Here is a 26956-nt window from a genome sequence, read left to right as displayed (position 1 = left end):
TTACCAAGATTTACAAAACAAGTGAATAAAGAAATGTCACCACATCTTGGTCCTAAAAGTCTGATCCGTTATATTGAGGCTATGCCCTCAGATCTAGAATCGTGCACTGTCAAATCTCCCAAGAAATTTTGTTCTCTTTCAAATAGATCACCTATTTTGCTTCAAATTTAGACAAAATAGAATCTCATTCTGTTCTACCTATCCTTGTGTAACAACCTTATCATCAAGAGAGTCAGTGTAATAAACTTTTAACCCGATCTGTTATGGACTTTATATATTTACTCATTGGCTCATTTGGATGAGATGTGAAGCTGAGATGGTAAGAATGCCGAAGTGGATGCCACGAATCTCTTGTTGAAAACTATGTTGAAAGACTGGAGCGGCTAGGCTCGTATACACTGGAATTTAGAAGGATGAGAGGTGATCTTATCGAAACATATAAGATTGTTAAGGGGTTGGACACGTTAGAGGCAGGAAAAATGTTCCCAATGTTGGGGGAGTCCAGAACCAGGGACCACAGTTTAAGAATAAGGGGTAGGCCATTTTGAACAGAGATGAGGAAAAACTTTTTCAGTCAGAGAGTTGTGAATCTGTGGAATTCTCTGCCTCAGAAGGCAGTGGAGGCCAGTTCTCTGAATGCATTCAAGAGAGAGCTAGATAGAGCTCTTAAGGATAGCGGAGTCAAGGGGTATGGGGAGAAGGCAGGAACGGGGTACTGATTGTGAATGATCAGCCATGATCACATTGAATGGTGGTGCTGGCTCGGAGGGCCGAATGGCATACTCCTGCACCTATTGTCTGTTGTCTATTGTCTTGAGAGTTTGCCCAGTGTCCTAAACAAGTCCCCATCTCGGTTATAAATGAAAAGTGCTGCAGGTCGGACAGGATCAGACAGGTCGGCGGGTCAGACAGGATTTCTGGGAGAAGGTGGTGAGGTGATGTGTAGGAAGGAACTGCGGATGCTGGTTTAAACTGAAGATAGACACAAAAAGATGGAGTAACTCACCAGGACAGGCAGCATCTCTGGAGAGAAGGAATGGGTGACGTTTGGGTGGATCGGTGATGTTTTGGGCTGGGAAACTCTTCAGACCGTGTGTCTGGTTGTCGGACTGCCTGGCTATTACTGTGACAGATGGATTTGTCTGTAGAACTGCATTGATTGCATTGCAAAGTAATTTAAGTTCGAAGCCCTGAGGATGTGTCAAACTGACGCAATAGAGTAGCGTAAAAGGTCATGTTCTTTCTTGCCTCCTGGACAGTGACATTCAGTACAGCTCGATGCCTTCTCTGCAAGTCGTTTAATTCAGTTTACTTTTAGTTTAGAGATACAGCGCAGAAACGGGCCCTTCTGCCCACCGAGTCTGCGGCGACCAGCGATCCCCTGGTACACCAGCACTATCCTACACACCCTAGGGACAATTTTACAATTTTACAATTTTACCGAGGCCAATTAACCTCGGAACCTGTACGTCTTTGGAATGTGGGAGGAAACCGGAGCACCCGGGGTCAACCCACGTGGTCACGGGGAGAGAACGTACAAACTCCGTACATGCAGCACCCGTAGTCAGGATCGAACCTGGGTCTCTGGTGCTGTAAGGCAGCAATTCTAACGCTGTTTGGTACGTAGATGTTAATATAAGGGCCTTCCTTCTTAGAAAGGTGTTAGAGCTCCCATGACGCTATTTAAAAAAAGCATGAAATTCTCTACCAGGCCCTGGTGAATTTTTATCCATTACCCAATTTCGCAGAGACAGAATGCCTGATTATTGCCTCATTATATGCCTGGAGGCCCTGCAGCAGCCTGGGGCTTGCCTGGAAGTCTGAAGTCTGAAGAAGGGTCTCGACCCGAAACGTCACCCATTCCTTCTCTCCTGAGATGCTGCCTGACCTGCTGAGTTACTCCAGCATTTTGTGAAATGGCAATTCAAGTGCATGTCCACTGGTTCTTAAATGTGAGAGTTTATTCAGCTCGGCACAATTATTTGGATAGTCACAAACCTAATTATGAAGTTTCCACAACTGGGATGCACCTTCTCTGCTCACACTCTATACGTTTCTGCAGCAGGTATGTTAAAGATTATGATTTCACTTTAAGTAGTTGATATCTTTATTGATCCTCAAGCACCAGGTTTAGTGACGTATTTTGTTTAACATAATGTTACTCACTGTACACAGGGCACTCAGCAGGCAACCAAGCAGATAGGACTCTGGACTGTGTATGCAAGTCAGCTGCCAGAGATGTTAACAGAGGTCATATAAGAAAGATTTCCCAGTCCTGGCAACGTCGCCTTGAGAGGATGACATCAGAGGATTGAGATGTGAGGAAAGACTGCAGGAACTTTTCAGTCACAAAATGAGGGCTTTTCAGTCACAAAATGAGGTAAACAAGAGCAAACCTTATAGCGTGTGTAAGGCAGAAAGCTGTACAGCACAACCAAGCACAGAGCCTTGAACTGTAAGGCGGAGGCAAGGTACCAAAGTGAGAGGCAAAACTCTTCCCGGTAAAGGAAGAGAATATGTAGGGTTATACATCATGGAAGCCGGCCCTTCAGCCCAACCGTGTCGGAAGGAAGTGCAGATGCTGGTTTAAATCGAAGATTGGCACAAAATGCTGGAGTAACTCAGCGGGACAGGCAGCATCTCTGGAGATAAGGAATGGGTGACGTTTCGGGTCGAGGCCCTTCTTCAGTCTGAATATCAACCTACATACCTGAGGTATTATTCACAAAATGCTGGAGTAACTCAGCAGGCCAGGCAGCATCTCAGGAGAGAAGGAATGGGTGACGTTTCGGGTCGAGACCCTTCCTCAGACCTACATACCTGCGCGTCTTTGGGGAGTGGGAGGAAACCGGAGCACCCGGAGAAAACACACGCGGTCATGGGGCGAACGTACAAACCCCGCACAGACAGCACCCACTGTTCTTGATCGAACCCGGGCCCCTGGCTCTATAAGGCAGCAACTCTACCGCTGTGCCACTGAGTTCTCCCAGAAGTAATTTTTCTAAGAGGTGAAATTGTACATCCTTGCAGTGGAGATCTCTTTTGTTTCATATCTAATTCTATTCTATTTTAATAATATACTAATAATAAACTTTATTTATCTAGCACTTTTCATGCAATTGAACCCAGCCGAAAGTGCTAACCACAAAAACAAAAACACGTGTCTAAACAAAAATACAAATTTAAAACAGTAAAGACATAGGCTGTTAATAGCATACAAGGCACTGATTTATATAAAAATATAAAATGTAAAACTGAGAGTGTAAAAAGACAAATGAAGTAAAATCAGTTAAAAGCTTGATTAAAAAGATATGTTTTTAACTGCCGTTTACAAAAAATGGAGTGTTCGACACTTTGCATCTCAGACCTTACAAGTTTGGTTAGTAACAATTGAGTCATTCTGGCTGTCAGCGTTTCATGGCGGTTGCGATAGACATTAAAGTCTGACTCATTCGTTCTCAAGATGAAATAACAATCATTCATCCTCTCTGGAAGGAGTGCCAGGACAGGTCGGGAGCTTGGTGTTTGCTGTGGGGCTTTTACACAATACTTTGCTGGATTAAATGACCACTGCAAGACGAGACATAACCATTTTGGGCGTGAGTTACTCCAGCATTTTGTGTCTACCTTCGATTTAAACCAGCATCTGCAGGTTTTTTTTCCTACATAAAGAACTGCAGATGCTGGTTTAAATCGAAGATAGACGCAAAATGCTGGAGTAACTCAGCAGGACAGGCAGCCTCCCTGGAGAGAAGGAACGGATGATGTTTCGGGTCGAGACCCTTCTTCGGACTGAGCGGTCTGAAGAATAGTCTCGACCCAAAACGTCAACCATTCCTTCTCATTTGTTCCTATTACTGTTGCTTGTTGCTGGAGTAAGGTTTACCGGATGAATTGCTAGAATGAACAGATTGCCTTACCAGGAGAGTTGAGTTTATTATTGTCCCGTGCAACAAAATATGGTGAAAAGCTTTTTTGTTGTAGTAGTGCATTTGTGTCGCTATCAAATCAGCAATTTTTCTAATGTAAAGGCTTGGATTTAAGGCACAACCAAACAAATGAGAGGCAAGATGCTATTTCCTCCCTTTGCTTCGAGGCTGTTTTTGTGTCATTCCTGCTCCTGAATGCAGTGCGTCTACAGCTCAAGATTGAATGTCCTTCCTGCAAGCTGTTTGCACATTCCGAGGTCTGGACAGAAGTGGCTCAGGGTCCATGTATGAAGTATCTGAAGACACAAAAGGCAAACGGTTGTACTGCCACCAGTTTGATCACACCCTGTGCGTAGGGGATAGGGCAGGGCCGAAGATGTCCTGGTTGGCTTTAACAATAGGCAATAGGTGGAGGAGTAGGCCATTCGGCCCTTCGAGCCAGCACCACCATTCAATGTGATCATGGCTGATCATTCTCAATCAGTACCCCGTTCCTGCCTTCTCCCCATACCCCCTGACTCCGCTCTCCTTAAGAGCTCTATCTAGCTCTCTCTTGAATGCATTCGGAGAATTGGCCTCCACTGCCTTCTGAGGCAGAGAATTCCTCTGACTGAAAAAGTTTTTCCTCATCTCCGTTCTAAATGGCCAACCCCTTATTCTTAAACTGTGGCCCCTGGTTGTGGACTCCCCCAACATTGGGAACATGTTTCCTGCCTCTAACGTGTCCAACCCCTTAATAATCTTATACGTTTCGATAAGATCCCCTCTCATCCCTCTAAATTCCAGTGTGTACAAGCCTAGTCGCTCCAGTCTTTCAACATATGACAGTCCCGCTATTCCGGGAATTAACCTAGTAAACCTACGCTGCACGCCCTCAATAGCAAGAATATCCTTCCAAAAATTTGGAGACCTAAACTGCACACAGTACTCCAGGTGCAGTCTCACTAGGGCCCTGCACAACTGCAGAAGGACCTCTTTGCTCCTATATTCAACTTCTCTTGTAATGAAGGCCAACATTCCATTGGCTTTCTTCACTGCCTGCTGTACCTGCATGCTTCCTTTCAGTGACTGATGCACTAGGACACCCAGATCTCGTTGTACGTCCCCTTTTCCTAACTCGACACCATTCAGATAATAATTGCTCCTGGGCCTGGCCAAGCTGGCCATCCGCGAGTCAAGGCGTCAGGCGGAAGAGGGCTCTGCCCGAGCCGGCTGCCTGCCTCTTTTCCGGGGTTACGTCCGCGCCCGGGTTGTGTTAGAGAGGGACTACGCGCTGTCCACGGGCACCCTGGGCGATTTCCGGGACTGCTGGGCACCGCGGGGGGTTGAATGCATCCTTGACAAGGAGTGTAAGATAGTTGTATAATAGTTTGTTGTTTGTCTTGTATTATGGTGGTGGGTTCTGGTTTGGGTTTATTGTATTGTATATATTTTAATATTTGATTAAATATTTTTCATGTAAAAAAAACAGTATGATCACTGCGAGCTACCTGTTGCTGATCAGCCATGATCACATTGAATGGCGGTGCTGGCTCGAAGGGCCGAATGACCTCCTCCTGCACCAATTATCTATTGTCTATTGGTCTGCCGCTTAATCCTTAGTCCAGGTAGTCCTGCTATAACCCTGCTCTATAAATTGAGCGGCACGGTGGCGCAGTGGTAGATTTGCTACCTTACAGTGCCAGAGACCCGGGTTCGATCCTGACTACGGGTACTGTCTGAACGGAGTTTGTACGTTCGCCCCGTGACCTGTGTGGATTTTCTCCGGGATGCCCCGGTTTCCTCACACACATCAAAGACGTGCACGTTTGTAGGTTAATTGGCTTGGTGTAATTGTAAATTGTTCCTAGTGTGTGTAGGATAGGGTTACTGGTACATGCAGAGATTATATAGAGGGATGTGGATCATTGCAAACAGAAGAGTGGATTATCTGGGCATTCTGTTCCACACAGACATTGTGGACCGAAGGATCTGTTCCTGTTCTGTGTTCTATGTTAATTACCAACCACTTTCACTATATCTTGCAGAATAATTTAGAATATAAACTTTTGAATTTAAATTTGGAAATTCAGATTATTGCCTGTATTGCTAATTGTCTGAGGAAGGGTCCCGACCCGAAACGTCACCTATTCTTTATTTCCAGAGATGCTGCCTGACCCGCTGAGTTACTCCAACATTTTGTGTCAATCATTTTGCTAATTGAGGAACTTGTTGAAGGAACAGATGTGAGGAGGGACTGTGACTTGATGATTGTGCCTCTGGGTCCTGGCTCCAGGTTTATGAACTTTAATTAGTTGATTTTGATGAAGATATTCACGTATGATGGAACAGGGAAAGAGCAGCCGCCAGATCGGTCTTGCAGAGAGCTGGCACAAAGTCATTGAGCTGAATTGCCGCCTCCTCTTAAGTAACTCTTCTGTGATTCTGACTGTAATGTGAAATGCTTTATTGCTTTTAGTTTAGTTTAGAGATACAGCGCGGCGCGGAAACAGGCCCTTCGGCCCACCGAGTCCGCGCCGACCAGCGATCCCAGCACGCTAACGCTATCCTGCACGCACTAGGGACAATTTACATTTATACTGAGCCAAATAACCTACAAAACTGTACGTTTTTGGAGTGTGGGAGGAAAGCGGAAATCCTGGAGAAAACCCACGTGGAGAACGTACAAACTCCTTACAGACAGCACCCGTAGTCCTGATCGAACCCAGGTCTCTGGTGCTCTAAGGCAGCAACTCTACCACTGTGCCACGTGTACCGAGGTACAAGTGAAAAGGTTGGGTCTCTGATGATGTTGGCTCCCCCTTATGAGGCAGCGGCTCCAGTAGATCCATTCGATGGTGGGGAGGACAGTACACGTGATGGACTGGGCCCTGTTCACCAGCTTTTCCAATCTTCTTTGTTCCCGAGCATTTGAGTTGCCGAGCCAGGCCGCGGGTGCATCCAGTAACTTTGCTCTTTACTCTAGCCTGTGGAAGTTCAAGAGAGTATTGGTTGCCATACCGAATCTCCACAAATGTTTGCGTTAATGGGCTTTCTCTAGGATTGTTTAGTTGTACTATCGCTGGGCTGATGTGTTATTTGAACGCATTTACAACCTGAATTTTCTGTTTTAGGAACTAGAGCTCTGTCTCTCAATGATTTGCTTTGAGAAACATTGCTTCAGGCTCTTGATTTCTTTCGAGAATTGTAATGCAAAATGAATCTTACATTTAGACGGAACGAAAATCAAAATGTATTTCTATGCATCCAGAAATCTATCCCAGCCAGGGAGACTGTACCCAGCCGAGTCCCATACCTCTTTGTTCAAAAACAATGCAACTTGACCTTTTTTGTTTTGCCCTTGGCAATTGAAGATGAATGCATCCTGGCAGATTTACCAACATTTAAAGGATTACGTTTCATTGAAGTTCAAAGATTGTACATTGTTTTCATTGAGGAGCCCACTTAGCCCAATGTAGCTGCTCTCCAAGAGTCTTACATGTTCAGATAATGTGTGCAGGCTTTACTGAGTTAGAGCCATACAGCGCGGAAACAGGCCCTTTGGCCCAACTTGACCACGTGGTCCAACATGCCCTATCTACACTAGTCCCACCTGCCTGCGTTTGGCCCATTTCCCTCAAAACCTGTCCTATCCGTGTACCTGTCCAATTGTTTCTTAAATGTTGTGATAGTACCTACCTCAACTACCTCCTCCGGCAGCTCTTTCCTGATACCTACCACCCTTTGTGTAAAAGATTTGCCCCTCAGGTTCCTATTTAATCTCCCCCCCCCACCTTAAACCCCCTCACTTTAAATTGTGGAGATACACTGAACATATGGTGGTTGAGGAGTTGGTATCCTGTTTTTCTTTGTCGTTCTTATTCTTTTTACGCAGTTCTTTGGGATTGAGCAAGACACAAAGTGCTGGATGAACTCGGCAGGTGAGGCAGCAGCAGTGGAGGAAATGGATCGGCAACGTTTCAGGTCGGGACCCTTCTTTAGACGTGGACCCGAAAAAGCGTCCTGACCCGAAACGGTTGCTTATCCTTTCCCTCCACAGATGCTGCCCGGCCTGCTGAGTTACTCCAGCTCTTGTGTGTTTTGCTCAAGATTCCAGCATCTGCAGTTACGATACGATACGATAGAAATGTACTTATCCCAGCGGGGAAGTTGATCAAAGGAGAGAAATTGATCAGTTCTCCTCAGTTCTTCTCCACCTTGGGATGGAGGATGATTTGCTCTCACTCCAGTTCTCTGCGTTCTGAAGTGGCCGACAAAGCCAATGTTGGATTCTCAGACTCATCGGGACATGAGGCAAAAGGTGCCTGATGAGTTGAGGAGAGAATGTTTTCTGAGGAGGTTCTGCATTCCGTATGTTAACTACTCTCTCACAAAAAATAATCAGGGAGCTTCAAGCCTTCTCTGGTTTCTCTGTTCTCCTGACACATACCCTTGAGTTTCTCAGTGCCATCGTAAATGCTCCTCCATTTTGAGCGGTTAGTAGTGTTTCCAGTGAGCTGATGGGGGAGCATGTCAACCTCAGAAGCTTTAATACTTTAGCAGGATGTTGCCAGGACTCCAGTTTTGAGTTTGAGGTTTAGTTTACCGTCACATGTACCGAGGTACAGTGAAAAGCTTTGTCGCATGCTGACCAGTCAGCGGAAAGACATTTGAGCCATCCACAGTGTACACAGGCACATGATAAAGGGATTAACGTTTAGTGCAAGATAAAGCCAGTAAAGTCCGATCAAAGACAATCCAAGGGTAAGAAGAACATAGTTAAAGTAAGAAATGTTGCTGTCAAGAGTAGAGATTTAAAAGAGTGGCATGATTGTCATGCGAGATTGCAGATCCACTTCTGTGACCAGTACACAAAGAGTCACCTGGGTTGTGCGCCATCTTGCCTGAGCTGTAGGGAGAGGTTGAGCAGGCTAGGACTCTATTCCTTGGAGCGCAGGAGCACGAGGGGTGATCGTATAGATGTGTTTAAACCCATGAGGAGAATAGGTTGGGTAAATGCACAGATACTTTTACCCAGAGTCGAGGAATCAAGAACCAGTTGACGTAGGATTAAGGTGAGAGGAGAAAGATTTAATAGGAACTTGAGGGGCAACTTTTTCCACACAAAGGTTGGTGGGTGCATGAAATGAGGTGCCAGAGGAGGTAGCTGAGACGGGAACACAACATTTAAAAGACATTTGGACAGGTACATGGATAGGAAAGGTTTAGAAGGATATGGGCCAAATGCAGGCAGGTGGGACCATTGTAGATGGGGCATGTTGGTCGGCGTGGGGCAGTTGGGCTGAAGGTTCTGTTTGCGTGCTGTACAACTCTATGACTCTATACACTAGTGGAGTTGGAAATTCCATGGAGGCTAGCACCAGACTCGAAGGTAGCAGCTCTACCCGCTGAGCCACTGTGCCGCGCCAAAATCTTTGGATGTTCAGGGATATGAGTTTAGTAGAGGAATGTGGCACTGATAAAAGATAACCATGATATTATTGATAAAAGTGGCTGCACGATCTATTCTTGCTTCTATTTCTTATGTTCTCGTGAATAGTCTTGCCCCATTCATATTCAGGCAGGAGACACAAGGGATGTTTAACTTTAAAGTATTTTGAGTTTGGTTACATAAAACATTCAGACTGCTCAATCTTGATACATTGCTACTGAAATAACACTGAATTTGATGTGTGGGCGCAGCGGTAGAGTTGCTGCCTTACAGCGCCAGAGACCCGGGTTCAATCCTGACCAAGGACGCTGTCTGCATGGAGTTTGTACGTTCTCCCTGTGACCACGTGGGTTTTCTCCGGGAGCTCGGGTTTCCTCCCCACACTCCAAAGACGCGCAGGTTTGTAGATTAATTGGATGAGTAAATTTGTAAACCGTCCTTCGTGTGTGTAGGATAGTGTTAGTGTAGGGTGATCGCTGGTCGGCGCGGACTCGGTGGGCCGAAGGGCCTGTTTCCGCTCTGTATCTCTAAATTAAACTAGAAAAGAAAGTAGTTTCTCCTCCCTTACGTGTATTGCTTTGTGTCCTACAATTTACATTCTTCTTTAAAATTCTAGCGGCTGTTCAGCCAACCCTGCTCACCGATTTTAAACAGTGGAACTAATGCGTCTTGCCATGAAAGTGACTTTACTGTATTAACTGTTTCCTTTTCAGATCAATGAACTGAGTCATGTTCAGATTCCTGTTATGTTGATGCCAGATGACTTTAAAGCATTCAGCAAGATAAAAGTGGACAATCACCTTTTTAACAAGTAGGTGAACGGTGGATTTTCATAGTTTAACCGTGCAGATAAAAAAGGGAAATACCCTCAGATTTAATGATTTGAACCGGCTGTATTGGGACTATTAAACCTTCATATAAAGTATCCCCTGAATAATCCCTTTGAACTTTATTTTATTGGGCACAGAAAGATCTGCAAAGCGTAAGGTTTTCTAATATATCAAATTAACTGAAATGAACTGGTGATTTTTTTAAATTTAATCTCATGATCTGTGACATTTGGATTTGGTCTGTATTGTTCAAATGTAAATTATTTTTCAATGCCCTTAAGTGGTATGGTCAGCATTATCCCGATGTTCGTTCCTGAGGCCTTCCCCTATTCCTAAGGCAAAGTTTCAGAGGCTGGGGGAGGGAAGGACAGAGTCAAAGCACTTGGTTGAAATGAGGCAGGAAAGAAATTGGTCAGCTGAACCCGTCACGGTGGCGCAGCGGCAGAGTTGCCGCCTCACAGCGCCGGAGAGCCGGCTTCGATCCTGACCACGGGTGCTGTCTGTAGTGAGTTTGTACGTTCTCCCCGTGACCGCCTGGGTTTTCCCCGGGTGCTCCGGTTTCCTCCCACATTCGAAAGACACGCATGTTTATAGGTTAATGGGCGTCGGTTAAAATTTGTGAACTGTCGCTCGTGTACAGCAGGGCCGAGGAGTCGGAGTCGTCGAGTCGGAGTCGGAGTCGGAGCAATTTTGGTGTTGCTGGTGTCGGAGACGGTACAAAACTCCCGACTGTCGTATGTTGAAAGACTGGAGCGACTTGGCTTCTATACACTGGAATTTAGAAGGATGAGAGGAGATCTTATCGAAACGTATAAGATTATTAAGGGGTTGGACACGTTAGAGGCAGGAAACATGTTCCCAATGTTGGGGGAGTCCAGAACCAGGGGCCACAGTTTAAGAATAAGGGGTAGGCCATTTAGAACGGAGATGAGGAAAAAAAAATTCAGTCAGAGAGTTGTGAATCTGTGGAATTCTCTGCCTCAGAAGGCAGTGGAGGCCAATTCTCTGAACGCATTCAAGAGAGAGCTAGATAGAGCTCTTAAGGATAGCGGAGTCAGGGGGTACGGGGAGAAGGCAGGAACGGGGTACTGATTGAGAATGATCAGCCATGATCACATTGAATGGCGGTGCTGGCTCAAAGGGCCGAATGGCCTACCCCTGCACCTATTGTCTATTGACTCCGACTACGACTCCGACCTCAACATAAATTTCAGAGACGAGGTAAATCAGAAAAATTAGTAGGTTTAGAATTATTATACCAAGGGTTCGGGATCAGAGTCAGAGTCGGATACACAAGAAATCAATGAGTCGGAGTGGGAGTGGGGTGTTTAGGGTATCGACCCCACAGCCCTGCACAGGATAGTGCGAGTGAATGGGGCGATCGCTGGTGGTCGCGGACTCGGTGGACCGAAGGGCCTGTTTCCGCGCTGTATCTCTAAACTAAACTATTCAAAAGGAACCACAAGAACTGCAGTGACTGAGTTGCTGCGAATAATTCATCCCAGACACAGCCATGAAATGAGAATGACCTAAGTCTCTCTCTAGTTTGCTATTTTATTCGAGGGTGAATGATTTCAGGTGGAAGCGATGCCTTAAGCATATTGGACACTTGTGTTGTGTCAAAAAGTGGTTTTAAAAAAAACACAGTTTGAAGAAGCCGTCGATTATCTTTTTTGCAGGGAGAATCTCCCAAGTCGTTTCAAGTTTAAGGAGTATTGCCCGATGGTTTTTAGGAATCTGCGCGAGAGGTTTTGCATCGATGATCAGGATTACCAGGTTAGTTTATTTTCACTGTCGTCGGATGTAAAGGTGCATGATTTCTTTACAATTCAGCAATGTCTCCTCTTAATTTTTAAAATGGATTCCAGGACTTGTTCAGGTTCTGATATTTAAGACTGAAAGTAGCTGATGTCCGTAAAGCCCCGGCCACACGTCCCTGTTTGTGATTTGATTTTGGGTGGGCCGCAAAAGCACGTTCCATTGGACTCGGGAATGATTTCTTCCCCTCTGTTATCAGAGTTCCGAACAGTCCTTCCACAAGCGAGGTTTCGGTCTCGCTTCTCCAACCTGCCTCACTTGCGTACATTTGACTTTTTCTCTGGAACTATTATGCCGCAATGCTGAGAACTATATTCCACACTCTGAAAGAATGTGTCTGAAGAAGGATCCTGACCTGAAACATCACCCATCTATTTTGTCTAGAGATGCTGCCTGACCCACTGAATTACTCCAAAATGTTGTGCCTATCGCCTGCGTCCTGGTTTCTTTCGATTCACTCTACCTTTTATACTTGTGTAGGAAAGAACTGCAGATGCTGGTTTAAATCAAAGGTAGACACAAAATGCTGGAGTAACTCAGCGGGTCAGGCAGCATCTCTGGAGAAAAGGAATGGGTGACTTTACGGGTCTCGACTTAAAAATATCCACTGACTGCCTCCACAGCCTTCTGTGGCAAAGAATTCCACAGGTTCACCACCCTCTGACTAAAGACATTTCTCCTCATCTCCTCCCTAAAACAACGTCCTTTAATTTTGAGGCTGTGACCTCTGGTCCTAGACTCTCCCACTAGTGGAAACATCCTCTCCACATCCACTCTATCCAAGCCTTTCACTGTTCTGTATGTTTCAACGACGTCCCCCCTCATTCTTCTAAACTCCAGCGAGTACAGGCCCTGTGCCGACAAATGCTCATTGTAGGTTGACCTACTCGCTCCTGGGATCATCCGCACTACCCAGGCCTTTCACTATTCGGAAAGTTTCAAATGTATGGAAGTGAGACCGGCAGAGCAAATGGGGTGCACGTGCATCCGACATCTCTCCTGGACAGGTCCCTAATGGAGGACCAGTAAGGAGGGCAGATTGCCAGGAACCGCTGCCCAGTGACTCCACCTGCTGGAACCAGAGTCACGTGGGTCTGATAGTCCTAGGCCTGGGCACCTGCTGCATCCAACACCAAGGTGTCACTCTCCAGCGCGAATCACGCCTTCAAAACTAATGAGGAAATGGCGACGGTGGCAGGAGACTTGACCATTGCTAAAGGCTGTGACTAACAAGGTTATCCACACTCTGCAACTTCATCGCAGTGTAGAGTGGAATCCTAGTCTGGTAGTGGAGGGGGGAACATCAAGCCTGAGCTAACTGTTGAGAGGCAATGTGAATAATCCCATTCTTTTACTCTTCCCTCATTCAACAATATATCTTTGTTTGGCTTCAGGTATTGATTGTGTTCCACTTTGAAAGTTGCCGCTGAATCTGATTTTATCTTAGTGGTGGTTCATTGCAAGCATTCAATCTGTACAACTCTATCTGTGCACTGGTGGATGGCTTGATTGTAATCATGTATTGTGTTTCCCCTGACTGAATAACACGCAACAAAAGCTTTGCACTGTACCTCGGTACGTGTGACAATAAACTAAACTTCACTAAATTACACTAGACTACGCTAATTGTTATTCCCTTATCATGCGTCTGTACACTGTAAATGGCTCAATTGTAATCTTGCATCGTCTTTCCGCTGGCTGGTTAGCACAAAGGTTTTCGCAGTACCTTGGTAAGAGAAAGCTAGATAGAGCTCTTAAGGATAGCAGAGTCAGGGGGTATGGGGAGAAGGCAGGAACGGGGTACTGATTGAGAATGATCAGCCATGATGACATTGAATGACGGTGCTGGCTCGAAGGGCCGAATGGCCTCCTCCTGCATCTATTGTCTATAATAAACTAACTTACACTAAACTACGCTAAACTAAACGAACTGCTCTGGATCTTGTGCTAATGTTTTGATGATTTGGTGCAACAAACACTTTGAATATCACCATCATATATGTATATATGCAATTGACACAATTGAATTTTCAACGGGTAAAGCCACCAAAATTATCTTTCTTCTTGATCTATAAACAGTATCTGAGCGGTATGTGGATGTGCAGTGTGGTTCAAAATAAGGTTTTGTTCAGTAACTGGTGTTTTGATCGTTTGCAAAGGCAATGGACGGAGGCAAACCATTTTTTTCAGTGGATCATCAGCAGTGCTTGTGTTGGAGATACAACAAACTTCATAGGCAGGAATGAGTGAAATACAAAGTTCTGGAGTAACTCAGCGGGTCAGCTAGCATCTCTGGAGAACGTGGATAGGTGACGTTTCAGGTCGGGACCCTTCTTCAGATTACATTTTGTTGCCTCTGTCTCGTTCTGAAATAGGCAGCATTGCAGGACTGGAATTTTTATTGCATATTCATTGATTGAAAGATTCGGCGTGGAACCAGGCCCTTCGGCCCACCGGGACCACGCCAACCATCGATCGCCCGTTCACGCTAGTTCTATGTTATCCCATTTTCACATCCGCTCCCTTACGCATGAGGGGCAATTTACATCGGCCACTCAACTGTGAAACCAGCACGTCTTTGGGATGTGGGAGGAAACCGGAGCACCCAGAGGAATCCCACATGGTCACGGAGACTCCCCACATACAGACGGAAGTCAGGATTGTAACTGGGTTGTGCTTGTTTCTGGGCTCTGGAAGGCAGCAGCTCCACCAGCTGCGCCACTCTGCCGCCCTGTTCCCGGTTGATTTGGGAAAGGCAAGACGCTCCCTTTGAACTGCTGTGGTTTTCGTTTGATTCTTTGTAGTGATCAGGCTGGTTGTTTCGGAGGAGAATAAAGAGTCGACCACATTGGTGCAGGCAAGTCGGTGCGAGGACTTCTTCCCCACCAGTCATGAGTCAGTTAAGAGTTTCGGCAACAACGTCACGGTTTCATAGTGATTAATAACGTTTTTTTTAAAAATTTGCTGCCATTTTCAATTCCGGTCAAAGAAAGATGTAATCGGCTACGTGCAGAGAAAACATTTCCATTTATGGGGAAGACCAAAGCTTTGGTTGTGGTAGTCACGAAAAAAATCTATCAGAGAGTTTAGGAGAAATGTTGCTGGAACCTAGAATGCGGAACTTGCTAACTGCATGGAGAAGTTGTGGTGAACAGTATAAATGCATTTAAGGGGAAGTCCAAACAGCACAAGAGGGAGAAGGAAATAGATGGGGGAAGACGAAGAGGGAATAATAAACTCTGGTGTAAATCATCTAGCTCAGGGGCCTGTTTCTGTGAAGTAAACTCGGCCTAATTATAGGTCAAGTCAAGTCAATTTTATTTGTATAGCACATTTTAAAACAACCCAAGTGCTGTACATCTGATTAGGTACTAAGGAAAAAAAATGAAACATACAGTAGCACGCAAACAGTTCACAGCGCCTCCTCAATGAGCCTCAAACGCTAGGGAGTAGAAATAGGTTTTGAGCCTGGACTTAAAGGAGTCGATGGAGGGGGCAGTTCTGATGGGGAGAGGGATGCTGTTCCACAGTCTAGGAGCTGCAACCGCAAAAGGGCGGTCACCCCTGAGCTTAAGCCTAGACCGTGGGATAGTGAGTAGCCCCAAGTCGGCCGACCTGAGGGACCTGGAGTTAGAGAGGTGGGTTAGAAGATTTTTGATGTAGGGGGGGGAATGTCCATTTAGGGCTTTATACGTGAATAGGAGGAGCTTGAAGTTGATTCTGTACCGTACAGGGAGCCAGTGGAGAGAGGCCAGAATCGGGGTGATGTGGTCCCTTTCACGGGTACCCGTCAGGAGTCTCGCTGCGGCGTTTTGGACCAGTTGCAGGCGGGACAGGGATGATTGGCTGATCCCAGTGTATAGGGAGTTGCAGTAGTCTAGGCGGGAGGAAATGAAAGCGTGAATGATTTTTTCTGTGTCGTCGAATTGGAGGAAAGGTTTGATTTTAGCTATGGTACGAAGTTGGAAGAAGCTGGCTTTTACCACAGCGTTGACTTGCTTATCAAATTTTAATGCAGAGTCAAATATCATGCCGAGGTTTTTGACATGCGGTTTGACTAGGCAGGATAGGCTTCCAAGACTGCCTGTTATCGATTTGATGGAGTCGGGGGGGCCGAATAGGATGACCTCAGACTTGCTCTCATTTAATTGGAGGAAGTTATGTGCCATCCAGCATTTTATGTCCTCAAGGCAGTGTAAGAGGCTGTTTAAATTTGACTGGTTGTTGGGTTTCAGGGGGAGGTAAAGCTGAGTGTCATCGGTGAGGTCTTGTTCTGATGTTGGATGTTCTCATTCGTCAATGAGAAATTGGTTCGTTAAATCATCAAAGTCAAATTCTTGAGCAGGAAGGCAGCCTAATGCTTGGATTCTGAATCATCTGAACTAAAGTCAATGCCATGGGGAGAACGTACAAACTCCGTGCAGACGACAACCGTGGTCAGGATCGAACCCTTTTCAGTCAGAGAGTTGTAAATCTGTGGAATTCCCTGCCTCAGAAGGCAGTGGAGGCCAATTCTCTGAATGCTTTCAAGAGAGAGCTAGATAGAGCTCTTAAAAATAGCAGAGTCAGGGGGTATGGGGAGAAGGCAGGAACGGGGTACTGGTTGTGAATGATCAGCCATGATCACATTCAATGGCGGTGCTGGCTCGAAGGGCCGGATGGCCTACTCCTTCACCTATTGTCTATTGTCTATTGACTCTACCGCTGCGCCACCGTGCCGACCTGTACTTGCTTGGACTAATCTAGCATCAGCTCCTAAACCTGTGATGACTACACTGAGAGTGAGGGGATCGAGGGCAGATTGTTGGCCGAGTCATTCAGAGCCCCCGACTTGGAGATATCGTGCTATTCCTTTTGTCAGTGGTCTAAATCCATCAGCGCGGTGGGAGAACCTTCGCTGGAAGGACTGTAGCATTTGAAGAATGCAGATCACTGCCCAGCCTGGTGGTCAGATAGAAGTCCGTGTGGGCGAGTTGGGTGGCCGGCGAGGGCGAGTTGGGCCGAAGGGCCTGTTTCCACACAGTATCAATCTATGGCTCTAAATAGGATGTTAATGCGATGCCTACAATCTGTAAAAGAAGCAACAAAATATGACGTGAATTGAAAGGTACAGATATGAAAAGTGGTCATTTAAATAAGTAACGATAAAGTAAGATTTTTGATTGATTGAAAGAAACAACATTGAAACTGACAGCACCTCATATTTCGCTTGGGCAGCTTACAACCGAGTGGTGTGAATATGGATTTCTCTAATTTCAATTAACCCTTGCATTCCCTCTCTCTCCGTCCCACCCCCACCTTAGTCGTCTTGCTAGTTTCACTGTTTGTATCCCTTCATTATCTGCTCTTGCACAGCCAACAATGGACCATTGTGGGCTCCTCCTTTCCTGAGTCATCGGTGTTGGCTCTGATTTGTTCTGTACCTCTTCATACCTCTAGTTTCTCCTCTCCCCTGACTCTCAGCCTGAAGAAGGGTCTCGACTCGAAACGTCACCTATTCCTTTTCTCCAGTGATGCTGCCTGACCCGCTGAGTTACTCCAGCAGGATCTGTGTCTGTCTTCGGTGTAAACCAGCATCTGCAATTCCTTCCTGCACGACGTCTCTTTGCACCCAGCTCCGTTATCCCACTTTCACATCCACTCCCTGCACTGGGGAGGGGAATTTACAGACCACCAATTAACCTACAAACCTGCATGTGGTGGGAGGAAACCGGAGCACCCGGGGTAAACCCACGCGGTCACGGGGAGAACGTGCAAATTCCACACAGACACCTTCCGAGGTCGGGATCGAACCCTGGTCTCCCGGCGCTGTGAGGCAGCGGCTCTACCCGCTGCGCCGCCCTGAGCGGAGATCTGTATCGCAGCGTTGAATATTGTGCATGCATTGATGGGGGGGGGACGGGGGGGGGGGGGGGGGGGGGAAAGGTGAACTGAACGTCGCTGAAGCACAAGCTCTGCAGGATGTTTGGCTTTTGTGTTCTTGACACTTGGCAGCGGGCCGGCCATTCACTGAACAAACGCTGCTGAAAGCTGCCACCGACAGCCAAACAGCTGACTGGGACAAAGCAGCCTGAAGATAAATGCCCGCGTTGACCAGCCTTGTTTCCAAGTTCAGACCCTGGTACGGGTGTGAGATTGGATGAATGGCCAAGTAATCTGCAGGGCCACATTCTTCAGTCTTTTGGTCTGAGCTTCTTTCTACTGGAAACAAAGAGCTGCACACCACAATCAGCCGGCTTTGGAGATTAAAGGGCCTGTTCCCGTGCTGCACTGTTCTGTGCTCTGAATACGTACTTGCTTCGGTCTGCTACATACCACTCCCATAACAGTTCTCAATCATCCTTTAATCTCCAGGCAGACAGCCCATTTGGACAGAGAGTTGGCGTCAAGGGCAGTAGCTGGGCTCGGTGGCTCCTGTGGACTGAGGATTTATTCCCTCTCCAGGGGCCTGTGGAATCACCAAGGCTTCTGGCAAATATGACTCTGTTGACTTCAACACAGTGAGGAATCCCCCTTTGACCCTCTCATCCCGTCTTATCATGCGACGTACTTGCACTCTCTTCTCTATGTACCTGCCAGGCTGCAACCATTTTAAATGCAGGCACCTCGTGTTTTACGCATGCTTGATTTCCGCCTTTTTAGAACAACGTGCTTGTCTAATTGGTATTGATATTGGTGCTTTATGTGTCTCACATGGACCGGGGTACAGTGAAATTCATTTTTGTATACTGTACAGTACAAGTATCACATGTAGGAAATAACTGCAGATGCTGGTTTAAATCAAAGGTAGACACAAAATGCTGGAGTAACTCAGCGGGACAGACAGCATCTCGAGAGGTGCCGCCTGACCTGCTGAGTTACTCCTGCATTTTGTGTCGAGTACACCTATCACTATACATATGCACATAGATACATATTAGACAAGCATCTCAGATGCAGTACAAGTGCAAAGTAGCAGTACACTGCAACAGTAGAGAGAGTCGTGTAGGAAGTACCTGAAGATGCTGGTTTACACTGAAGATGGACACAAAATGCTGGGGGGCAACTCAGCGGGACAGGCAGCATCTCTGGAGAGAAGGAGTGGGTGACGTTCCGGGTCGAGACCCGGTCTGAAGAAGGGTCTCGATGTGAAATGTCACCCATTCCTTCCATCCAGAGATGCTGCCTGTCCCGCTTAGTTACTCCAACATTTTGTGTCCATCTTCGGTATAGAGTCACCATTCTGGCCTCATTTGGATAGCAGTAACGGGATCATTCCGAGTCAGCATGGATTTACGAAGGGGAAATCATGCTTGACAAATCTACTGGAATTTTTTGAGGATGTAACTAGGAAAATTGACAGGGGAGAGTCAGTGGATGTGGTGTACCTCGACTTTCAGAAAGCCTTCGACAAGGTCCCACATAGGAGATTAGTGGGCAAAATTAGGGCACATGGTATTGGGGGTAGGGTACTGACATGGATAGAAAATTGGTTGACAGACAGAAAGCAAAGAGTGGGGATAAATGGGTCCCTTTCGGAATGGCAGGCAGTGACCAGTGGGGTACCGCAAGGTTCGGTGCTGGGACCCCAGCTATTTACGATATACATTAATGACTTAGACGAAGGGATTAAAAGTACCATTAGCAAATTTGCAGATGATACTAAGCTGGGGGGGTAGTGTGAATTGTGAGGAAGATGCAATAAGGCTGCAGGGTGACTTGGACAGGTTGTGTGAGTGGGCGGATACATGGCAGATGCAGTTTAATGTAGATAAGTGTGAGGTTATTCACTTTGGAAGTAAGAATAGAAAGGCAGATTATTATCTGAATGGTGTCAAGTTAGGAGGAGGGGGAGTTCAACGAGATCTGGGTGTCCTAGTGCATCAGTCAATGAAAGGAAGCATGCAGGTACAGCAGGCAGTGAAGAAAGCCAATGGAATGTTGGCCTTCATAACAAGAGGAGTTGAGTATAGGAGCAAAGAGGTCCTTCTACAGTTGTACCGGGCCCTGGTGAGACCGCACCTGGAGTACTGTGTGCAGTTTTGGTCTCCAAATTTGAGGAAGGATATTCTTGCTATGGAGGGCGTGCAGCGTAGGTTCACTAGGTTAATTCCCGGAATGGCGGGACTGTCGTATGTTGAAAGGCTGGAGCGATTGGGCTTGTATACACTGGAATTTAGAAGGATGAGGGGGGATCTTATTGAAACATATAAGATAATTAGGGGATTGGACACATTAGAGGCAGGAAACATGTTCCCAATGTTGGGGGAGTCCAGAACAAGGGGCCACAGTTTAAGAATAAGGGGTAGGCCATTTAGAACGGAGATGAGGAAGAACTTTTTCAGTCAGAGAGTGGTGAAGGTGTGGAATTCTCTGCCTCAGAAGGCAGTGGAGGCCAGTTCGTTGGATGCTTTCAAGAGAGAGCTGGATAGAGCTCTTAAGGATAGCGGAGTGAGGGGGTATGGGGAGAAGGCAGGAACGGGGTACTGATTGAGAGTGATCAGCCATGATCGCATTGAATGGCGGTGCTGGCTCGAAGGGCTGAATGGCCTCCTCCTGCACCTATTGTCTATTGTCATTTTCAAGTCGCAGTTGTTGTAAGTGCAATTACTACCGAAGTTTATATTACGCGGTTCTATTTTCGGAATAACACTCTCAGATTTATACCTGGCACCGTGTGGCAGCGCGGTCGTGCATGACGCCTGGCGTATGTTTCATTTACGATCTTTTTGATTTACGCGTTGCTTTTCAATGATGAGGAAAAACCTTTTTCACCCAGTGAGTTTTTGAATCTGTGGAATTCTCTGCCACAGAAGGCAGTGGAGGCCAATTCACTGGATGTTTTCAAGAGAGAGTTAGATTTAGCTCTTAGGGCTAACGGAATCAAGGGATATGGGGAAAAAGCGGGAACGGGGTACTGATTTTAGTTGATCAGCCATGATCATATTGAATGGCGGTGCTGGCTTGAGGGGCCGAATGGCCTACTCCATCTATTTTCCATGTTTCTAAATGCGTAACCTGCAATGGTGTAAAACACAAGGTGCCTGTACTGGAACTCTTTTTTTCTAAACATTTTAAAAGATTCCCTTTTTCACAAATCTTGGAAATATTGTGGTTGTGGTAAGCCGTCGATATTTATTTCCATGCATTTGGTCACTAATTTTAATAGTGATAAAATTATCACTAGAGATAATTGAACATTTTTTATACCAAACCAATTAAATTACAAACCTGTGCGTCTGTACACCTGAAGTGTGGGAGGAAACCGGAGCACCCGGAGAAAACCCACGTGGGTCAGGGAGAGAACAGACAAACTCCATACAGACAAGCACCCATAGTCAGGATCAAGCCAGGATCTGTGGTGCTGTAAGGCAGCACCACCATCGCTACTCCACCATGCCACCCAGTAACGCCTGGCAGAAAGGAAGTTATCGACAAGGAGGCAATTGATCAGCCACAAAGGAGGCCATTTGGGCCATCGACTACCTGCCAGCTTTGCAAAGCATTCCAGCAGCTCTGAAGAAGGGTCTCGACCCGAAACGTCGCCCATTCCTTCTGTCCTGAGATGCTGCCTGAGCTGCTGAGTTACTCCAGCATTTTGTGAATAAATACCTTTGATTTGTACCAGCATCTGCAGTTATTTTCTTACACTTCCAGCAGCTCCTGTTCTCGGTAACCATACAAATTGTTTTCCCTCAGATGCTTATCCAATTCCTTTTTGCAAATCTACCATCTCTCCGTGACCTGATCTGGGAACAACATCATACTGCCCACAGAAATGACCCAGCAAGCCGCTCAAGGCCAGTGGAGGATGGGTAATCATTACATACCTTGCTGGTAATGCCTGTGTCCCGTTAATGAATGAGGTATCTTTATACGCCAGTCGAGCGAGGCTTGTGAAATTGTGGGGTTGCAGCATGCGATAGCCCAGATCCTTTAGATAATAATAATAATAATAATGCATTACATTTATATAGCGCTTTTCAAACACTCAAAGACGCTTTACAGGGATTTCTAGAACATAGAGAAGTGAATAAATAGATAAATAAGTAAACGAACAGAAAAAGGAGACAGAAGGTGGGGTGACCTTCAGTGGTTGAAGGCAGTGCTGAATAGGTGAGACTTCAGTGATGTTTTGAATGTGGTGAGTGAGGAGGAGTCTCTGACGGTTTGGGGTTGTGAGTTCCATAGGGTGGGAGCAGCGATGGAGAAAGCCCTGTCCCCCCAGGATCTGAGTTTGGTCCGGATGGGGGGGGGCAGGAGATTGGCAGCAGCAGAGCGGAGGGTGCAGGTGGGAGTGTGCCTGTGGAGGAGGTCAGTCAGGTAGGATGGGGCCAGGTTATGGAGGGCTTTGTAGGTCATGAGGAGGATTTTGTATTGGATTCTCTGGGGGATGGGGAGCCAGTGGAGTTTGTAAAGGACGGGGGTGATATGGTCACGGATCGGGTAGTGGAACTTCTGTTTGAACAGTTCTCCCGAAATGGGATCTGTGTTTGTGCAAGGCTGGAGATACACACTCTCTTGTTTATCTAAGTGTTGCACCAGTTATATCACCGTTATTGACATTTCAAAGTCCACTTGTTTCGCATGTATTTTGTGTGTCTGGGTATCTCCTGCCACCCCGGGGACTCTCAGTGTTAAATCAGTGTGCTCTTTGCAGCACCATTTCCAAATTTGCTGTTTCAAAGGCATTGGCAAACAATTTGAATCAAATATTTTGTTCTGTTGAAATCTATATACTAAAACTCACGTTTGTTTGTTTGTTTGTTTGTTCCTGAACAAACGGTCCACGATAGCGCGACAATTTTAGGCCCACCTTACTCACCGTCGTCCCTTTGGTGCAAATGGAAGAAGTTTCATTGAAATCGGTGTTATGATAATAATAATAATAATAATAAACATTTATTTTTTATAGCGCATTTCCAAATGCTCAAAGACGCTTTACAAAAACAGTCAGGGTCCGGCAGTAGACAATAAAGAACACAAGACACACAATTACAATTTAACACAAACAGCCATCACAGTGATTGCTCCAGGCATACCCTCACTGTGATGGAAGGCAAAGAAAAGTCTTATCTCCTCCTCATTCTTCTCCCGTGGTCAGGCAGTCAAACTGCTGCCTCGAGGCGATCGAGGCTCCCAACTTTTGAAGCCCCCACCGGGCGATGGAAAGTCCCAGGCCGAGCCGAGTAAGCCGATGAAGGTCCTGAGCCCCCACCGGGCGATGGAAAGTACCGCGGCCGAGCCACCCAGGGCGATGAAGGGCCTGCGAGCGGGTCGATCGTACCTCGCGCTTCGGGGCGGTCGAAGCTGCTACGGCTGGAGCTCCCGAAAGCCGGTCGCCAGCCAGGGACCTGCGAATTCCCGATGTTGCGGTCTGCAGGGCCCACGGCCGAAGCCTCCGAGATGGTAAGTCCAGGCCCTGCGACCGGAGTCTTCAAGGTCGATCCCAGCTGGAGGCCGCGGAGTTAGGTCGTTGCGCGAACGGAGATACAACACGATAAAGGTCGCATCTCCGTTGAGGAGGAGATTGGAAAAAAAAGGTTTCCCCCACCCCCCCACCACACCCACATAAACAGAGTTAAAAATAAATCAAAACATACATTTAACGATAACAATAGACAAAAACAAAAAAAAAAGACAGAGAGACAGCCGGTGAACATTTTAAAGTTTATACCTATCTCCTACGGGGAGGGAGGGAGGGAGGGAGGAAGGGAGGGGGTTGGCTGGAGGAGGGAGGGGGAGGAGGGAGGATAAGGGGGGTTGAGGGGGATGGAGTGGGGGGGAGAGGGGGATGGAGTGGGGGGGAGAAGGGAGTGGGGAGGAGAGGGTGTTGCACCAATGCAGGAGTGGTTTGTGCCCAACGGGTCCACTTGGTCTAGTGCCAAACAAGAGTCTAAAGTGTTCAGTCGTCATCTGTGCTGACAACGAGACTGTTACGCCCCAGCGGTATAAACATTGACTTCTCTAACTTCAAGTAGCCCTTGCTTTCCCTCTCTCTCCATCCCCTCCCCCTTCCCAGTTCTCCGACCAGTCTGACTGTCTCCGGTTATGTTTTATCTCTGTAGCGCCCACACCTCTGACATCAGTCTGAGAAAGGGTCTCGACCCGAAACGTCACCCATTCCTTCTATCCAGAGATGCTGCCTGTCCTGCTACGTTAGTGTCCTGTAAATACATCAGAACTTTGACCAAGACTGCATTACAAGTTCTTGTATTCCTTGGTTTGCAATGTGGATATTTTACTTTAAACATGGGTATTATTAGCTCTCTGAATGCATTCAAGAGAGAGCTAGATAGAGCTCTTAAGGATAGTGGAGTCAGGGGGTATGGGGAGAAGGCAGGAACGGGGTGCTGATTGAGAATGGTCAGCCATGATCACATTGAATGGTGGTGCTGGCTCGAAGGGCTGAATGGCCTCCTCCTGCACCTATTGTCTATTGTCTATTGGTATTATTAGCTTGCAATTTCTGAATTCCTGTATGAAAATGCAGCACGAAAATTCTGTCGAATGCCGGGCAGTAGTTAATTTTACTGAAGATAGACACAAAAAACTGGAGTAACTTAGTGGGTCAAGACCCGCGGGTCAAGACTCTGGAGAAAAGGAATGGGCGACGTTTCGGGTCGAGACCCTTCTTCAGACCCGAAACGTCACCTATTCCTTTTCTCCAGAGATGCTGTCCAGGCCCGCTGACTTACTCCAGCTTTTTGTGTCTATCTTTGATTTAAACTAGCACCTTCCAACTCGGTTAATTTTTACAATGAGTTAAGAGAAAAAGTTGGAAACACCCCTTAATAATCAGAAATAATAACTGTTTCTCTCTTGTCTAACCTGCAGAAATAGCAGCATTAGTTTGGATTTCCTTCTTTAAAATATCTAATTTTTGATGGATGTTTGGACTCGCTGGGGCAGTGCATGCAGTAGCCACCTTGCACCACTAGATATCTCTGTGTTTTGTAAAATACAGCCAGCATTTATATGAAGTGTGCATTCTGCATTGGCTTCATGCAGCTGAACAATCGATCCTCCACAGCAGTGTCTTTCTTTTTTTTTTGCATGGTTAGATTCGGTGAAGCAACGTGCTTTCATTTTATTCACGGGGGCTACAGTCTCTGGCGAGCCAAGAGTTCTCTCCCCGTTTCACTCCCAAACTTCCTCATCCCCCCCCCCCGCCCACCTTCCCTCCACTGTCCCACCTGGACTCCCACCTGTTTCACCCCTCCACTCACCACCCCACACCCCTGACCACCACCACCCTCCCCCCCACCCCCACACACAGGTACAAATGCCACCCAGACAACACCGAAGGTCAGGATTGAACCTGGGTCCCTGGAACTATGTCATCTGTGCCTTCGACACACTCGGGACAATTTACAATTTTACCAAAGCCAATTAACCTACAAACCGGGGCGGCAGAGACACGGATTCCATCCTGACTACAGATGCTGTCTGTACATTCTTGCCTTGACCTGCAAGGGTTTTCTCCGAGATCTCTGGTTTCCTCCCACACTCCAAAGACATCCAGGTTTGTAGATTAATTGGCTTGGTGTAAATGTCAAAAAATTGTTGTGTGTGTGTAGGATACGGTTAATGTGCGGGGATCGCTGGTCGGCGCGGACTCGGTGGGCCGAAGGGCCTGTTTCCGCGCTGTATCTCTAAACTAAAGTAATCGTGCACGTCTTTGGAGCGTGGGAGGAAACCGGAGCACCCGGAGAAAACCCGCGCTGTCACGAGGAGAACATTCTGGTTTAGATAAATTAATGCTTAGTGCAATACTGCTCATGGCATCTGAAAGCAATGTTACTTAGTGAATCAGAAGAGTAGTTGGAGTAGATATAACACGTGACATTTGCGGTGTGCACACTGAGGATGTTTAAAGCTGATACAATCCTGTTTGATCAAATTGATTGCAATCTGGTTTTGATTCCTCCCTTCGTAATGTCTTTTCATTTCCTCACAGGCAGGGACATTCATCGCGAGTGATGTTCTCGGGATATAAGCGTGTGTTTATTTTTCTTCAATTCTTATTGTTTATAGCGGTCTTTGTCAAAGCTTCCAACACAGGAGGTGGATAAAGTAACAGTGAACATGGGTTTAGCCCGCCAGGTCAGTTTTAAAATGGCAACCTGCGTCTCAGTTTTACCACAACATCCTCTCCTCTGCACTGCACGAACTTCTGTAGGTAACGTGAGGTTTGCTATTAACATGTTGCAAAGACAGAACCTTGAGTTTGATCCATTTCTTCTCGAGTCTTTCATATTTTACAGTTTGTCCTGTATATTACTCACGAGCTGGGTAAGACTCATTGGAAATCCAGATGCAGCTAATTGCATTCCTCATTGGCAAAATAAAAAGAGTTAAATGCACTATTTTCTAGCATGCGACCACAATGCACAGTTGCATGACATCTGCATGTAAAGGTTGATGTTTCAATGCATTTGATAAGAATGAAAATGAGTTTTTATTGCATAAGGCATGTATTGAAATGAATGCATGTGATTACCACCTTGTCAAGTATCTGTGACTGGTTACAAAATTTCCATTGAACGGTGAAGGAAGGAACTGCAGATGCTGGTTTAAACCGAAGATGGGCATAAAGTGCTGGAGTAACTCAGCGGGACAGGCAGCATCTGTGGAAATAAGGAATGGGTGACGTTCCGGGTCGAGCCCCTTCTTCAGACTGAGAGTCGGGGGAGATTTAGAGATAGGGAATTGTAAAGTGTGAGAACGAGACATCAAAGGGGGTGGAGATCAAGAAAAATGTAGAATGGATCATTGTTAGCTGGGAGAAGGTAACAACAAAGTAAACATAGATAAAATGTAATCAGGGACAGTCAGACTGGTCGGAGAACTGGGAAGGGGGAGGGATGGAGAGAGAGGGAATATGTGGTGGAAAAATGCAGTGCAATACACGCCAATACTCCTTTGTATTACTTAGGAATGCAACATGCACCCTCGTTCACCCTCTT

The 26956-nt window shown here is 46.4% G+C and overlaps 1 protein-coding gene across 6 annotated transcripts in view; it reads left to right on the top strand.

Moving 5' to 3' along the window:
• Positions 1–26956, top strand: part of LOC144607605 (phosphatidylinositol 5-phosphate 4-kinase type-2 beta-like) — a 91234-nt gene that overhangs the window by 14202 nt on the left and 50076 nt on the right. For 4 of the 6 annotated variants that reach the window (XM_078424533.1, XM_078424536.1, XM_078424532.1 and 1 more), the window contains 3 exons: positions 10074–10171; positions 11870–11966; positions 26025–26093. In XM_078424533.1, the coding sequence (XP_078280659.1) occupies positions 10074–10171; positions 11870–11966; positions 26025–26093 (264 nt within the window). The remainder of the gene's footprint in view (positions 1–10073; positions 10172–11869; positions 11967–26024; positions 26094–26956) is intronic. The other 2 variants (XM_078424535.1, XM_078424534.1) reach the window with 1 other exon arrangement.

The sequence above is a fragment of the Rhinoraja longicauda genome, chromosome 29 (genome assembly GCF_053455715.1).
Source record: "Rhinoraja longicauda isolate Sanriku21f chromosome 29, sRhiLon1.1, whole genome shotgun sequence".
NCBI classification, from domain to species: Eukaryota; Metazoa; Chordata; class Chondrichthyes; order Rajiformes; family Arhynchobatidae; genus Rhinoraja; species Rhinoraja longicauda.
Note: the sequence above shows the minus strand (reverse complement) of the source record. Positions and strands in the feature narration are given on the sequence as shown.